At 37.5% G+C, this 13,164-nt stretch overlaps 1 protein-coding gene across 3 annotated transcripts in view; it reads left to right on the forward strand.

Moving 5' to 3' along the window:
* The window catches only part of RABGAP1L (RAB GTPase activating protein 1 like), a 671,327-nt gene that overhangs the window by 407,135 nt on the left and 251,028 nt on the right, over positions 1 to 13,164 (forward strand). For all 3 annotated transcript variants that reach the window (XM_043922777.1, XM_043922776.1, XM_043922778.1), the window contains one exon: positions 11,641 to 11,715. In XM_043922777.1, coding sequence (XP_043778712.1) covers positions 11,641 to 11,715 — 75 coding nt within the window. The remainder of the gene's footprint in view (positions 1 to 11,640; positions 11,716 to 13,164) is intronic.

A 13,164-nucleotide genomic window follows, 5' to 3' on the forward strand; every position in this document is an offset into this window, starting at 1 on the left:
TAATAATTTCAAACATATGTGTATGTATCCTTGTACCTATGTTGGTATTTATTTGTTTAGGCTGTTATATTTTTCCACTAAGAAGGCTTATTTTATGAGAGCAAAGATTTTTGGCCTTTTTGTTCACTGCTTAGATCACCCTTTCACATAGTAGACACTCAATAAATATTTGTTGCCTCGAAAGAATTGAAACTTAGGGCATTCTGGTAAAATAATTCTGGTAAATGGCAGAGCTGAAATTTGAAGTATTTGGCATTCAGATCCACTAGTAGAAAACCTTTGATTAAGCTTTTTCTAACCCAGCAATCAATGATTTTAGAGTTATTGTCCTGGTCACTGTAGTTAGGGACTAATTTTATGATTCCAGCTAATCTGATAACCTAATAACTGTATTGTGTTCATGGTGAAACATATGCTGAGTTTCACAGAAAATAGTGGTTAATGAATGGTTCATTACTGTGGACTACTGGTATAAATAGTAAAGAAATAAATAAAACACGTCAGTGATAATATTCTAAAGGTTTGCATGAAAAGGAATATGATCAGGAAATTGAGTACTGAAAATTTTTAATAAAATAATGATTTATAATCAAATTTTAAAACTTCAAATTGTATGTGGGGCTACACTCATATTAAGTTTTAATTTACTTGATTGTTCTAATGTTTGTGGTCCTTCATAAAACTAATAATTTATTATTCCAATAAATAAAAATATTGGTTTTATTAATTAAAAATACTTTGTATTGATGAACTTTTTGTAGATTTTTTCAGAAATAAACAAATTCAACTTAATTTTGGATATGCCTGTGTGTTTATATGTGTGTGTGTCCAAAAAGATATGTAAATTCAAGAAGATATGTAGACATGGATAAATATAGTTATCAATACTCACATGCACAGAGTCGATCCTCTTTATTCATAGATTCCATATTTTCAAATTCACCTACTTGCTACGATTTGTGTGTAACCTCAAAATTGATGCTTTTGGTGCTTTTGTAGTCATTCACTGATGTGCCTGTGCACAGTGTCTGAGTCGCATGATGAGTGAGTATCTGCCAAGTTCACATGCAACTAGGTAATGCTCTGCCTTCTTGTTTCAGCTTGCATACTACACACCAGTGTCTTTTTTGCGGTGTAGTTAGTACCTTGTTTTTTTGCTTTTGGTGATTTTGCTGTTTAAAGTGTTCCCCACGTGTCGTGCTGAAGTGCTGCCTGTTTTGCTAAGCACCAGAAGGCTGTGATGTGTCTTGTGGAGGAAATACATGTGTTAGATCAACTTCATTCAGGCGTGAGCGAAACACTATTGGCTGTGATTTCAGCATTAATGAATCAACAATAAATATTTTAAAAGGTGTATTTAAGTAGAAACACGTGTAACAGAAGGTTGTATATTGATCAGTTGCTGAAAGTGTTGTGACCAGAGGCTTGCAGAAGCCTCAGACACTGTATCCCCTAGGGATAGGAATTGAATATCTGCTCGATTCAGTGTTTGAAGAAACTTCATGGAGCATAACTAGAGTAAGTAATGAGAATCAGCCATACATGTAAAGTTTTTTCCAAGAAAGTAGTTTTCATTAGTTGTCTGTTTTGCTATTTGAATCATTACATTAAATAAACTCCAGCTCAGTGTGTGTCTTATACATTTATATTCTAGAGATGTCACCCAAGTTGAAATCTTAACATAAACCAGTGCTGTGTTCCATTCAGTGAAATGGAATGTTAGTAATAAGTCATTCTTTAAAACTTTAATTAAATTTTTAAAATTATGAAACATGTCATATTTTTAAATTCATCAAATTTTTAAAATTATGAAATATTTTAAAATATATTCAAATCTTTAAAATAATGCAACGTATCATACATTCAAATGAGTAAACATAATTTGTATTTATGATTTTGAAAAATCAATAATAGAAGCAACATCCCTGTACATACAATTTAGGAAATAAATCATTATCAGTATCTTTGAATATTCCCAGGTGCTCATCTCAGATTCAATGTTCCCTCACCAAAGTCAACCACTGTCCTAAACTTTGTGTTAGCATTCCTCTTCTTTAACTAAAGCTCTCTGTGCGATTTGTTTCTGAACATTCATTGATTACATAGCAAAAAGAAAAATTTATGTTTTATCATTAGGTCTTTCTTTTGCTCACGTAAACTGTACCACATATGTCAACAATCATTGAGATCTAGAGACTGTATACTGACAGTAGCTAAGGCCTTGGGCTCTGAAGCTAGGTCTTAGTTTGAAGACTGGAGCTGCCTGAGTTTGAATTCTGGCCTACTGCTTACTAACTGGGTGACCTGCACAAGCTGTTTACTTTTATTTTCCCTCAGTTTTTTCTTCTATAAAATGGGGATATTAAGAGTGCTTAACTCAGAGGGTTGTTGTAAGGGTTAAATAAATTACTTACATATCCCAAGTAGCTTAGCTGGTAAAGAATCCTCTTGCAATTCAGGGGACCCCAGTTTGATTCCTGAGTCGGGAAGATCCCCTGGAGAAGAGATAGGCTACCCACTCCCGTGTTCTTGGGCTTCCTTGGTAGCTCAGATGGTAAAGAATCTGCCTGCAATGTGGGAGACCTGGGTTCAATCCCTGGGTTGGGAAGACCCCCTGGAGGAGGGCATGGCAACCCACTCCAGTATTCTTGCTTGGAGAATCCTCATGGACAGAGGAGCCTGGCAGGCTGCAATCCATGGGGTTGCAGAGTTGGATACGGCTGAGCATCTAAGCACCACAACACAAATATCTGGGAAAATAGCAGTTATTAATAAATGTTACTTGTTATTTGTTAGAAAAATTAATGCTGAAGAATTATTTGAAAAGCCACTTATATTCTTGTGCTATATTAAGTAATCTTTTTTTAAAATGTTATTCTACTTTTAAACAACCATGTGTTTTAATGATTCTTGTCACTTTGTGACCTCTTTTCATTTAGCTTATTGTAGCATTACTTAAAATAGTATTTCTTCGGTATCTCTTTTTTTGTCTCTCAGATTGTGTGAGATCAGATCTCTTTTTAGTTTGTAAGTGAATTTATTCTACATATTTTATATTTGGGTTTTTCTCCCTAGCATACTCATTTAAGGGCTACTGAGCAATAATTCAAAGGCTGATTTGTTTATCTGTTTGTTTTGGTTTCATGTTGGCAGAAGTTCATTGTAGTGATAGATTTAACAGTTTATCTAATATTAAAAAATGAAAAATTGCTTTACATAAATGTCAAGCTCCTATTAAAGTGGGGAAATCTGAGTTAGTATTTCCTGTTCTCAGAGCTCTATTAAATTGTGAGAGAATTCAATATTTAGGTTAGAGTTTAGAGAAACACTTAACATGTCATGGTTAAAACTAATAAACTTAACTACTGTCTATTGATAGCCATTAAGTCAGCAGCTGCATCAGTACTTTAGTAGTATCAAGAGGCTGAATGGGACTCTGTTTTAGAAGTTTAATTCCTTCTTGCATGCCCACATAGCAGCCTTTCTGTCTTGTTAAAGAGCATCTTCTGATTTTGTTCTTCCTGTGAGTCTGAACTTCCTTCATCTTTATTTGTAAGTGTGATTGTTTGATAAAATAGTGCAGTATGTTGCACATTTCTGAGACAAAAGAGAAGCACCATTCTATATTTTCTGTATCAGTCTGATTAAGACATGTGAATAAGAGTGTTTGGGGAGAAACAGGTTGTCGATAAGGCTTTAGACAATCTAGCTTTAAGAGTAAAAACTTTCCTTAGGGATTTTAAAATAATTCAAGAGCAGTAGTGGTTATTGCGTATTTTGGATTGGCAAAGAAAGTCTCACTACCCTGTGGAAAATTATTTTCAAAGTTAGCATCTCTATCAATGCATAAGAGTTACTCACAAGGCAAAAAAAAATCAAGTGTTTTCCATATTAATTTTTTTCCATTAATTTTTAAGAATTTATTTTTACTTGGAGAATAATTAACTTTACAATGTTATGTTGGTGCCTGCCATACCGTAGCGTGAAACAGCCATAAGTATTTATACATCTCCTTCCTCCTGAGCCTCTCTCCCACTCCAGTCCCCCATCCCGTTCCTCTGGGTCATCACCGAGTGTCAGGCTGAACTCCTTGTGTTACACAGCAACCTCCCACTAGTGAGCTGTTTCACACGCGGTCGTACATATATTCCAGTGCTGTTCTCAATTTTTCCCAACCTCTCCTTCACCCACCGTACTGACTTTAGTAAGGGGAACCTAAATTATATGTACGTGGTAGCACCAACACGATTAAGCTTTAACAACTACCTATGTTTTCTCATGTCTAAGTTTTAGCTTGTAGTCTGTATGTTAATAAACATGCATATTACATAAAGAAATTAAAACTTCTGCTTCCCTAAACCCAGAAGTTATGGACTGAAAAATATTAAGCTGTCCTTGATCAGACTGTCTTTTTTCTTTTTTCTTGAGAGTATGCAGTCTGATTGTCCATGTTTATTGAACCCCAAGGCAAATCAGAAGATGGACTTTCTTATCTTACGTGGATCCAAACACCTAAATGTCTAAGATGAATAATTCTGCACACAGTCTAAGTGAATGTCTTAGCCTGTTACTATTACAGGAACACCACTCACTGGGGGGCTTAAACGACAAACATTTACTACTCAGAGTCCTTGAGGCTGGGAAGCCTTGGTCACAGTGCTGGCAGTTTTCAGTGTCTGGTGAGGACTCACTTCCTGGTTCACAGATGGCCATCTCCTCACTGTGTCCACAAGTAGCAGAAGAGGTGAGGGAGTGCTCTTGAATCTTCTTCATAAGAACAGTTAATACCATTCATGAGAGCTCTACCTCAGGACCTAAACAACTCTAAATGGCCCCACATCGAAATAACCATTACTTTGGAGATTCAACATATGAATTCTGAGAGAACACAGTCTCTAGCAGTGATATAATGTAATAGGCTCTGTATTTGAGAAGATTTGAGTTCAGATCCTGGCTTTAGCTGTTTGACCTTGCCCAGGTTAATTACCCTCTCTCAATATCACTTTTGTCATCTCACAGGCTTTGTGAGGATTGATTGAGAATGTGGGGAAGCATTTAGCACAGTGTCTGACATCGTCTGCCTTTGACCATGCAGCATGCCTGAAGAATCTCAGTATTCTTCCTTCAAGAACGTGAGGCCAAGCTTGCAGCAATTCTGGTCACATCCTCTTCTTTGAGACTAAGACAGTAGCACCTTGTCTGAGATGCTTCCCTTGCCTTTATCTACATTCCTTGCACTATGGCTTGGTTACGCACCCTTTCCCTCTGGTTGGAACTCATCTCACTGTGTACTTTCTCACTGTACGTGCTGAGTTCTTCTATAAGATTCTGAACTGAGGAACATAGACCATATATTTTCATCCTTGTGTGTACCTCAGCACAATGTTTGATTATATAATAGATACTCAGTAAGCAGTGACTTGCTGACTGAATATAAAAAATTCCCTTGGGACCCCAGCCAGAAGCATAGTCTGTAGTCCAGAACAGAGTGAAGAGAGTATAGGAACAACATTCCCCCCCTGAAAGTTACAAAGTATTTTCAAATACACAGAAAAGCTCAAAGAATTGTACAGTGTACATAAATCTATCACCTAGATTCTATAATTAATATTTTGTTACCTCTTTTATCAGATGTCTCTATCCATCTTACTCTTGCATTCAATTAATTAATCCATCTTAATACTTTAAAGTATCTTGGAGTATTAAAGTTACTGGTTCAGACATTTGGGGTAGGTCAGGCCTTGGGCTGTGGCAGTCTGGTTGTGGTCTGAGACCCAGAAGGCTTCTGAAGCACTGGAGTGGTCTTCAGGAAGCTGGCCAGCCTCTCATGCAGTTTACACACCACACTCTGTGTCCTGCTTCAGGAGCAAGCAAATGCGTGCATGCTTCTCACAAGTTGAGTCCAGTCTTCACACAGCCCTCCTGTTAGTCCCGTTGTCCCTCCAACCAGCCGCTGGGCTTATCTTCCCTGTGTTGGTCCCCAAGGTCGGGGCACCAGTATGTGGCTCAAACTATTCACTCCCTGGGAGGATCTCTTTCCTGTATAATTTCTATTTTCCTCTGAGTCTTCTCCCAGGGGCACAGGTCTGATCACTTCTCTTCCCTTTCTACTTGATTCTGTGTGGATCTTTCTTACAGTCTTAGTTGTACAGTAGTCTTTCTACCAATCTCCAGTTAGTTTTCAGTGAGAACTGTTCCACATATAGGTGTATTTTTTGATATGTTACTGGGGGAGGTGAGAATCCTCCATTTTCATCTTCTCTTTACTTGGGCATGTTCCCAATGACCATTCATAGATATTTCTCTGTGATGTATCTTTTCAGACCATTTTTAAATTGGGTTTTTTGATATCAAGTTGGAGGAATTCTTTATATATTCTGTTCAAGCTTTGTTTAGATACATTTGCAAATATTTTCCCAGTCCTTAGTTTAACTGTTTTCTTAATGGTATCTTTTTATCAGTGTTGTTGTTGTTCAGTCGCCCAGTCATGTCCAACTCTTTGCGACCCTGTGGACTGCAGCACATCAGGCCTCTCTGCCCCTCACCATCTCCTGAAGTTTGCCCAAGTTCATGTTGATTGCATCGGTGATGCCATCCATCCATCTTATCCTCTGGCACCCTTTTCTCCTTCTGTCTTTCATCTTTCCCAGCATCAGGGACTTTTCCAGTGAGTCAGCTGTTCTCATCAGACGACCAAAATACTGGAACTTTAGCTTCAGTCCATCCAGTTGATCTCCCTTAAGATTGACTGGTTTGATCTCCTTGCTGTCCAAGAGATTTTCAGGAGTTTTCTCTAGCACCACAGTTCAAAGTCATCAATTCTTTAGCATTCTGCTTCTTTTTGGTCCAGCTGTCACAACCATATGTGACCACTGGGAAGACCATAACCTTGACTGTACGGACCTTTGTCAGCAGACTCATGTCTCTGCTTTTCAGTTTCTAAATTTTGCTAATGTCTATTGTATTCATTTATTTTTTTAATAGTTAATACTTCTGTGCCCTGGCTAAGAAACCTTTGCCTTTACCAAGTTACAATGATGTTCTGTCTTTTCCCTGAGTAGCTTTATAATTTTACTTTTATATTTAGGAGTATGGTATATCTAGAATTAATTTTTTCATATGAAATAAAATCAGGGATAAAGGTTCATTAATTTCCCCCATATGGATTCCAATTGTTTGAGCATATTTGTTGAAACAATTTCTATAGATTTACATTTTTACATTTGTAAAAATTTCTCCTTCCCTCACTGTTATCTTGATAACCTTGTTGCAATTAAATGACTATATGAGGGTGTCTCTACTTCTAGACTTCTTATTCTGTTTTATTTATTTGTCTATACTTGTATCAGTTTTACATTGTCTTGGATATTGTACTTTTACACTAGGTGTAGTAAAGGCTCCTCTTCTGTTACTTTTCCCCTAGCATTTCTACTCTTGCTTTCTAGCTGTTACAGTCATCCCAGTCTGTTCTCTGATTCTTCAAGCCAGTAAGTCTATAGTTTAATATCCAAGTTTTATCCTTCCATTGTGGCACCATTGTCACATGGCCTCCAGAAAAAGCCATAAAAAATGAGAATTTTATGCAGTGTCATTACTGTCTTACAAGTTTATTCTCCCCTACAGTTTCTTCCTCCTGCTTTTTGCTCAGTGCTTTCAGATAGTTGTTTATATATTTTGTCTGTATATAGATTAAATTTATTACCAGAGGGAAGGTTGGTCCAATTCCTCCTCCGTTATAGTAGTGCTATTCAGTTGGTTTCTGAAAGTCAGTTTGAGCAGGCATCTGGCCAGGGAAGCAGTTACAGTGAGGAGTGGGACAAGAATGTATGGTGCAAAAGAGAGGCAAGTTTCAAATGGAGGGAAAGGGTTTGGTTCAGTTCAGTTAGAGGAGGCTTAGACTAAACCCAAAGAATGCTTGGAAGAACTCCAAGGGAAAGAACGTACTAGAACATTGTGTTTTTCAAACTGTGAATCATAAAATTGATTTATTAGGTGCCCTCTGAAAAGTCGTTTTTGTTGCTAACCTAATCCAAAGCCATAACATAATTAGAAAGTAAGATCGATACACTGCTGATATGTACTTTTATCCTCAGCTCTCCAGTTAGAGAATAGTTTGTGGGGTCACTGAATTCTGGTGGACTCCTCTGGTGGACTGTGGACCTTTATTTTATGTTAGACTTCTCTTGTAACACAAATGTGCATGTACATAGCAAATTGCACATGTACATAGCACACTTCTCAGTAACTATTAAATATATAAAGATGGATCAAACATTTGTCAAAATTATGTCAGGACTGATGAAGCATGATTGCCTTTAGAGATCCCCAGTTTTGAGGAATCCTCAGTTTAGACTATCTTTTATGAGAAAGGGAAGCCTTGATGATAATATGTGACATGATGTCTTATCAAGAAATCTCAGAGTTCCTTGTTCGTGGAAAAAGAAGTAATGGAGAACCATCAGGGATGCACTAAATAAGGATAGTATTAGAACCTCTCCCCTCTTTCTTTGCTAATTGTTCCTTTCCTTTTCTCCCTATAATCCTTGTACACACACACACACACACACACACACATACACACACACACACACACATACACACACACACACACACACACACACACACACACACACACCCAACCTACCCCAATCCATGATCTCTGGATAAAAGTACAAATAAGCACTCATAAATAAAACTATATAAATAAAAAAAATTAAATAAATGAAAGGATGGTAGTCCATCTTTCAGTTTTTATAATTAGGCTGATCTTGGGAAACTGGTTATAATGAAGAAAAGCTTCCATAAATTCATTAGGAAATAATTCCGTGATCTAATTTTTCTCTCATTAAATGAGGGTGTGATAATGTCATCATTGGCAGAAGGTTAAAAGATAATAGTTCTTCAAAAGGCACTGGGAGAAAATATCGGTAATACATATGTCAGATAATGATTCTGTCAACAGAATTTCATGAATTGACAGTGATAAGATGAGCAACTGAATTAAACAAATGAACAAAACTCGAAGATAACCTCAAAAGAAGTTATATCAGTTGCCTAAAAACACAGTATAAGACATTCTATGTCATTAGCCATCAGAGAAATTTAAGTCAAAAGCACAGGAATTAATAAAAGGAAAAAGACTGGCAATATCAAGTATTGACAAGAATGTGAGCAATGAGTACTCATATTTTGCTGATTTGGAGGCAATAACTGAACAATCACTTTGCAGAATAATCTGGTAATATCTTAAAAAGTTAAACATACACTTAGCATTTGAACCTTGAACTTCCACTCCTAGGTATTTACCCAAGGGACATGGAACAACAGACTGGTTCCAAATAGGAAAAGGAGTACGTCATGGCTGTATGTTGTCACCCTGCTTATTTAACTTATATGCAGAGTACATCATGAGAAACACTGGGCTGGAAGAAGCATAACCTGGAATCAGGATTGCCAGGAGAAATATCAATAACCTCAGATATGCAGATGACACTACCCTTATGGCAGAAAGTGAAGAGGAAATAAAGGGACTCTTGATGAAAGTGAAAAAGGAGAGTGAAAAAGTTGGCTTAAAGCTTAACATTCAGAAAACTAAGATCATGGCATCTGGTCCCATCACTTTATGGCAAATAGATGGGGAAACAGTGGAAATAGTGGCTGACTTTATTTTTGGGGGCTCCAAAATCACTGCAGATGGTGATTCCAGCCATGAAATTAAAAGACGCTTATTCCTTGGAAGGAAAGTTATGACCAATCTAGACAGAATATTCAAAAGCAGACATTACTTTGTCAACAAAAGTCCGTCTCGTCAAGGCTATGGTTTTTCCAGTGGTCATGTATGGATGTGAGAGTTGGACTATAAAGAAAGCTGAGCGCAGAAGAATTGATGCTTTTGAACTGTGGTGTTGGAGAGGACTCTTGAGAGTCCCTTGGACTGCAAGGAGATCCAACCAGTCCATTCTAAAGGAGATCAGTCCTGGGTGTTCATTGGAAGGACTGATGTTGAAGCTGAAACTCCAGTACTTTGGCCACCTGATGCGAACGGCTGACTCATTTGAAAAGACCCTGATGCTGGGAAAGATTGAGGGCAGGAGGAAAAGGGGGTGACAGAGGATGAGATGGTTGGATGGCATCACTGACTCAATGGACATTGGCTTGGGTGTACTCCGGGAGTTGGTGATGGACAGGGATGCCTGGCGTGCTGTGGTTCATGGGGTCGCAAAGAGTCGGACGTGACTGAGTGACTGAACTGAACTGAACTGAATGAAAATCTATGTACACAAGAAGCAGCCTTGTGTATACAAACCAGCTTTATTTGTACCAGCCCCCATCTGGGGGGAAAAACCCATATGTTCACCAGTGGGGGAGTGGATAGACCAATTGTGGTATACTTATACAGTGGAATACTCCTCAGTAGTAAAAGTGGATGATTTACTGATGCATTCAACAATATTGAAGAAAATCAGAAACATTATGCTGAGTGACGGAAGTCAGACACAAAAGAGTATATATTAATCCATTTTTATGAAATTCTTCTAAAAATGCAAAGCTAATAATTGCGAAAAAAATCAGGTTACTGGTAGCCTGGGTGGAGGTGGTTTGACTTCAGAGAGTCATGAAGGACGTTCTGAAATTATATAAATATTCTATAATGTCAGAGTTACATGAATGACTCAACTTAAGGAACTGTGAAATTAAAAGGTATGCATTTCATTGAATAGAAGCTATATTTCCATAAAGATTTTTTAATTAAAAAAAGAATTCTAGTCCTTATACCCTGACTACCTTGGCTTATGGAAGATATGATAACTGTTCCTCGTTATCTTTGATAACCATTGCCCTGGACAGAGAGAATTTTTATACTTAAAAAATCACAGTGCATTGTATTATATTAAGTACTTTAAATGGAGATGTCTTCACTAAAATGAAGCATGGAATGGGGTACATGTCCAGGATTTAAACAGCACAATTGGGGTTGTTTGTATTTTAAAAATAAATGGGAGAGCACCTGAATTATTTTTTGTTGTTGTTTTAAACCAGGGGTCAGTAAACTATAGCTATAGCCCACATTGTCTACCTTTATACTACCCTGGAGCCATAAATGGTTTTTATATTATAAAGGGTTATATAAGAAAAGAAAAACAGTATACAACAGATATGTAAGTGTCCCTCAAAGTCTGAGAACATGTAGAGGCTAGAGAGGGTGACTTGAGGGGGAGTCTGTTGGGTTATGGTATCTGTACTACAGTGTTCCCCCATATGGTGCATTAGAATTTCCACATCAGCTGGAGAACCTTCTGCCCTCCTCCACCGTTTGCTCCTGCCTCCCATAGTCTTGTGTGCCTGACCACAAACCATAATGGATCTTTAAAAATTAATTTAGGTGCTCTGAGCCTCTTTTTATTCCAGATGCTAAAGATGAACCTGGGGATAATGGGCCATCTAGAATTGCTTTAGGAAATGTGCAGCCTCTTTGAAGGATTCCACTGTGCTAATGGCTTGAACATTCAAGATGAGGGATCAGTGAAATTGTGCTGGACAGGCCAGGGATAAGAACAAGTAGCAGCTTGATGTGAACTAGCACTTAGGTTAAAATCTGTGAATGTTTATAATATTTCTTTCCTTTCATCTTTTTTCTAGGCCTACTCTGTCTATGACGAAGACATTGGGTACTGTCAAGGACAGTCTTTTCTTGCTGCTGTATTGCTGCTGCATGTAAGTAATTTTCCATGTAATAAATGGCATGGTGCTGCCATATTCATTGTATTTTCTGCTCTTTTTTTTTTTTTCCTCCCTTCTTATTCTCCATTTACCTGATGGAGATTACACATGGCATTTCTTTTTAAACCTGTACTTTTGGTGAGAAAATAAGAGATCTGATGTCAAGAACATGACAGTTAGTTTCTCAATAGAATTAATTTTGTGGGATGGTAGGGAATAAATTGCTTATTTGGAGTTATTTTTAACTAGAACCCACTAGGATTGAGGAAGTCAATGTATCTGCCTAAATGTGAGCAGGACCAGGAGCATCATGAAGGAATGTGACAAGGAAGTCTTTTACCTCTTCTGTGATTTATTTTTGTACATTCTCTTTCTTCTTAGTCATTTGACAGAACATTTATTGAGGATCAGTTGTCAGTACTGGGCTAAGATGTAGGATTACAAATATGAATAATTTATTGTTTGTGTTTTCAAAGGCCTTAGGGCTGGAATGGGGCACAGGTAATGTAGGCACATACCTATTATTTTAATTCTTTTTATGTATCTCCATTGTTTTTGTGATGATCACTATAGAGGACTTATGGTGTGCTAAGTGAAAGCGATGCACAGAATAAGAGAAGAGAGGAGAACTTTCAGAAAAGACTTTCTAGAAGAGGTGGTAGCCTTGCCAAGACATAAATGAGGTTGGGGAAGACAAGATGGATAAGAGGAGTAGAGATTGCTTCGTGAGCAGATGTATGGCAAAACAAAGGGCACAATATATAAAGGGAACAGTGAAATGACAGTTTCTATATCATTGCCATAGAAAGTGTATGCAGAGAAAGATATGTGAGATAAAAATGGACACATGGGCAGGGAAAAATTATAAAGACTTAATATCAAGAAATGTAGGCTTTATTCTATAGAGGCTTTATTCTGTACCTAATGAGGAGCCACAATCAGTTTGAAGCAAGGGAATGACAATCAGATTTTCATTTCAGATAAATTCTTATATCCACGTAGAGGATGGAACTGAAAAGAAGCATGCAATAGCAGAGATACCAGTTAGGAAATAGCAATCTAAATGAGCACTGTTGAGACTTAGAGAAAAAGAAAGAATCATTTTTCTGGAGGCAAAATTGGTAGGTTTCATGGATGGAATGACAGAGGAAGGGTCAAAGGTAGCCTGTCTTGTTTCGTTGCTTAAGCGACCGACCGGGTAAATTTCGGTATATTGAACTGAGGTAGAAAACAGGTCCATTGAGATTGAATGGAAGCAAAAAGGTTAGAGTTGATGATGAATTTAGTTTTAAAATTTTGGAAAGGGAGGGTATTTGGGGGCCATCTGAGTAGCTGTCCAGCAGCCAGCTGTATACTGGAGACTGACTCTGGGGAGAAATCAAAGCTGAAATGATGAGAGTGGATCAGATCATTTCAGAAAAATAAGTAGAAGAAAAACAGAAT

The sequence above is a fragment of the Cervus elaphus genome, chromosome 14 (genome assembly GCF_910594005.1).
Source record: "Cervus elaphus chromosome 14, mCerEla1.1, whole genome shotgun sequence".
Taxonomy (NCBI): domain Eukaryota; kingdom Metazoa; phylum Chordata; class Mammalia; order Artiodactyla; family Cervidae; genus Cervus; species Cervus elaphus.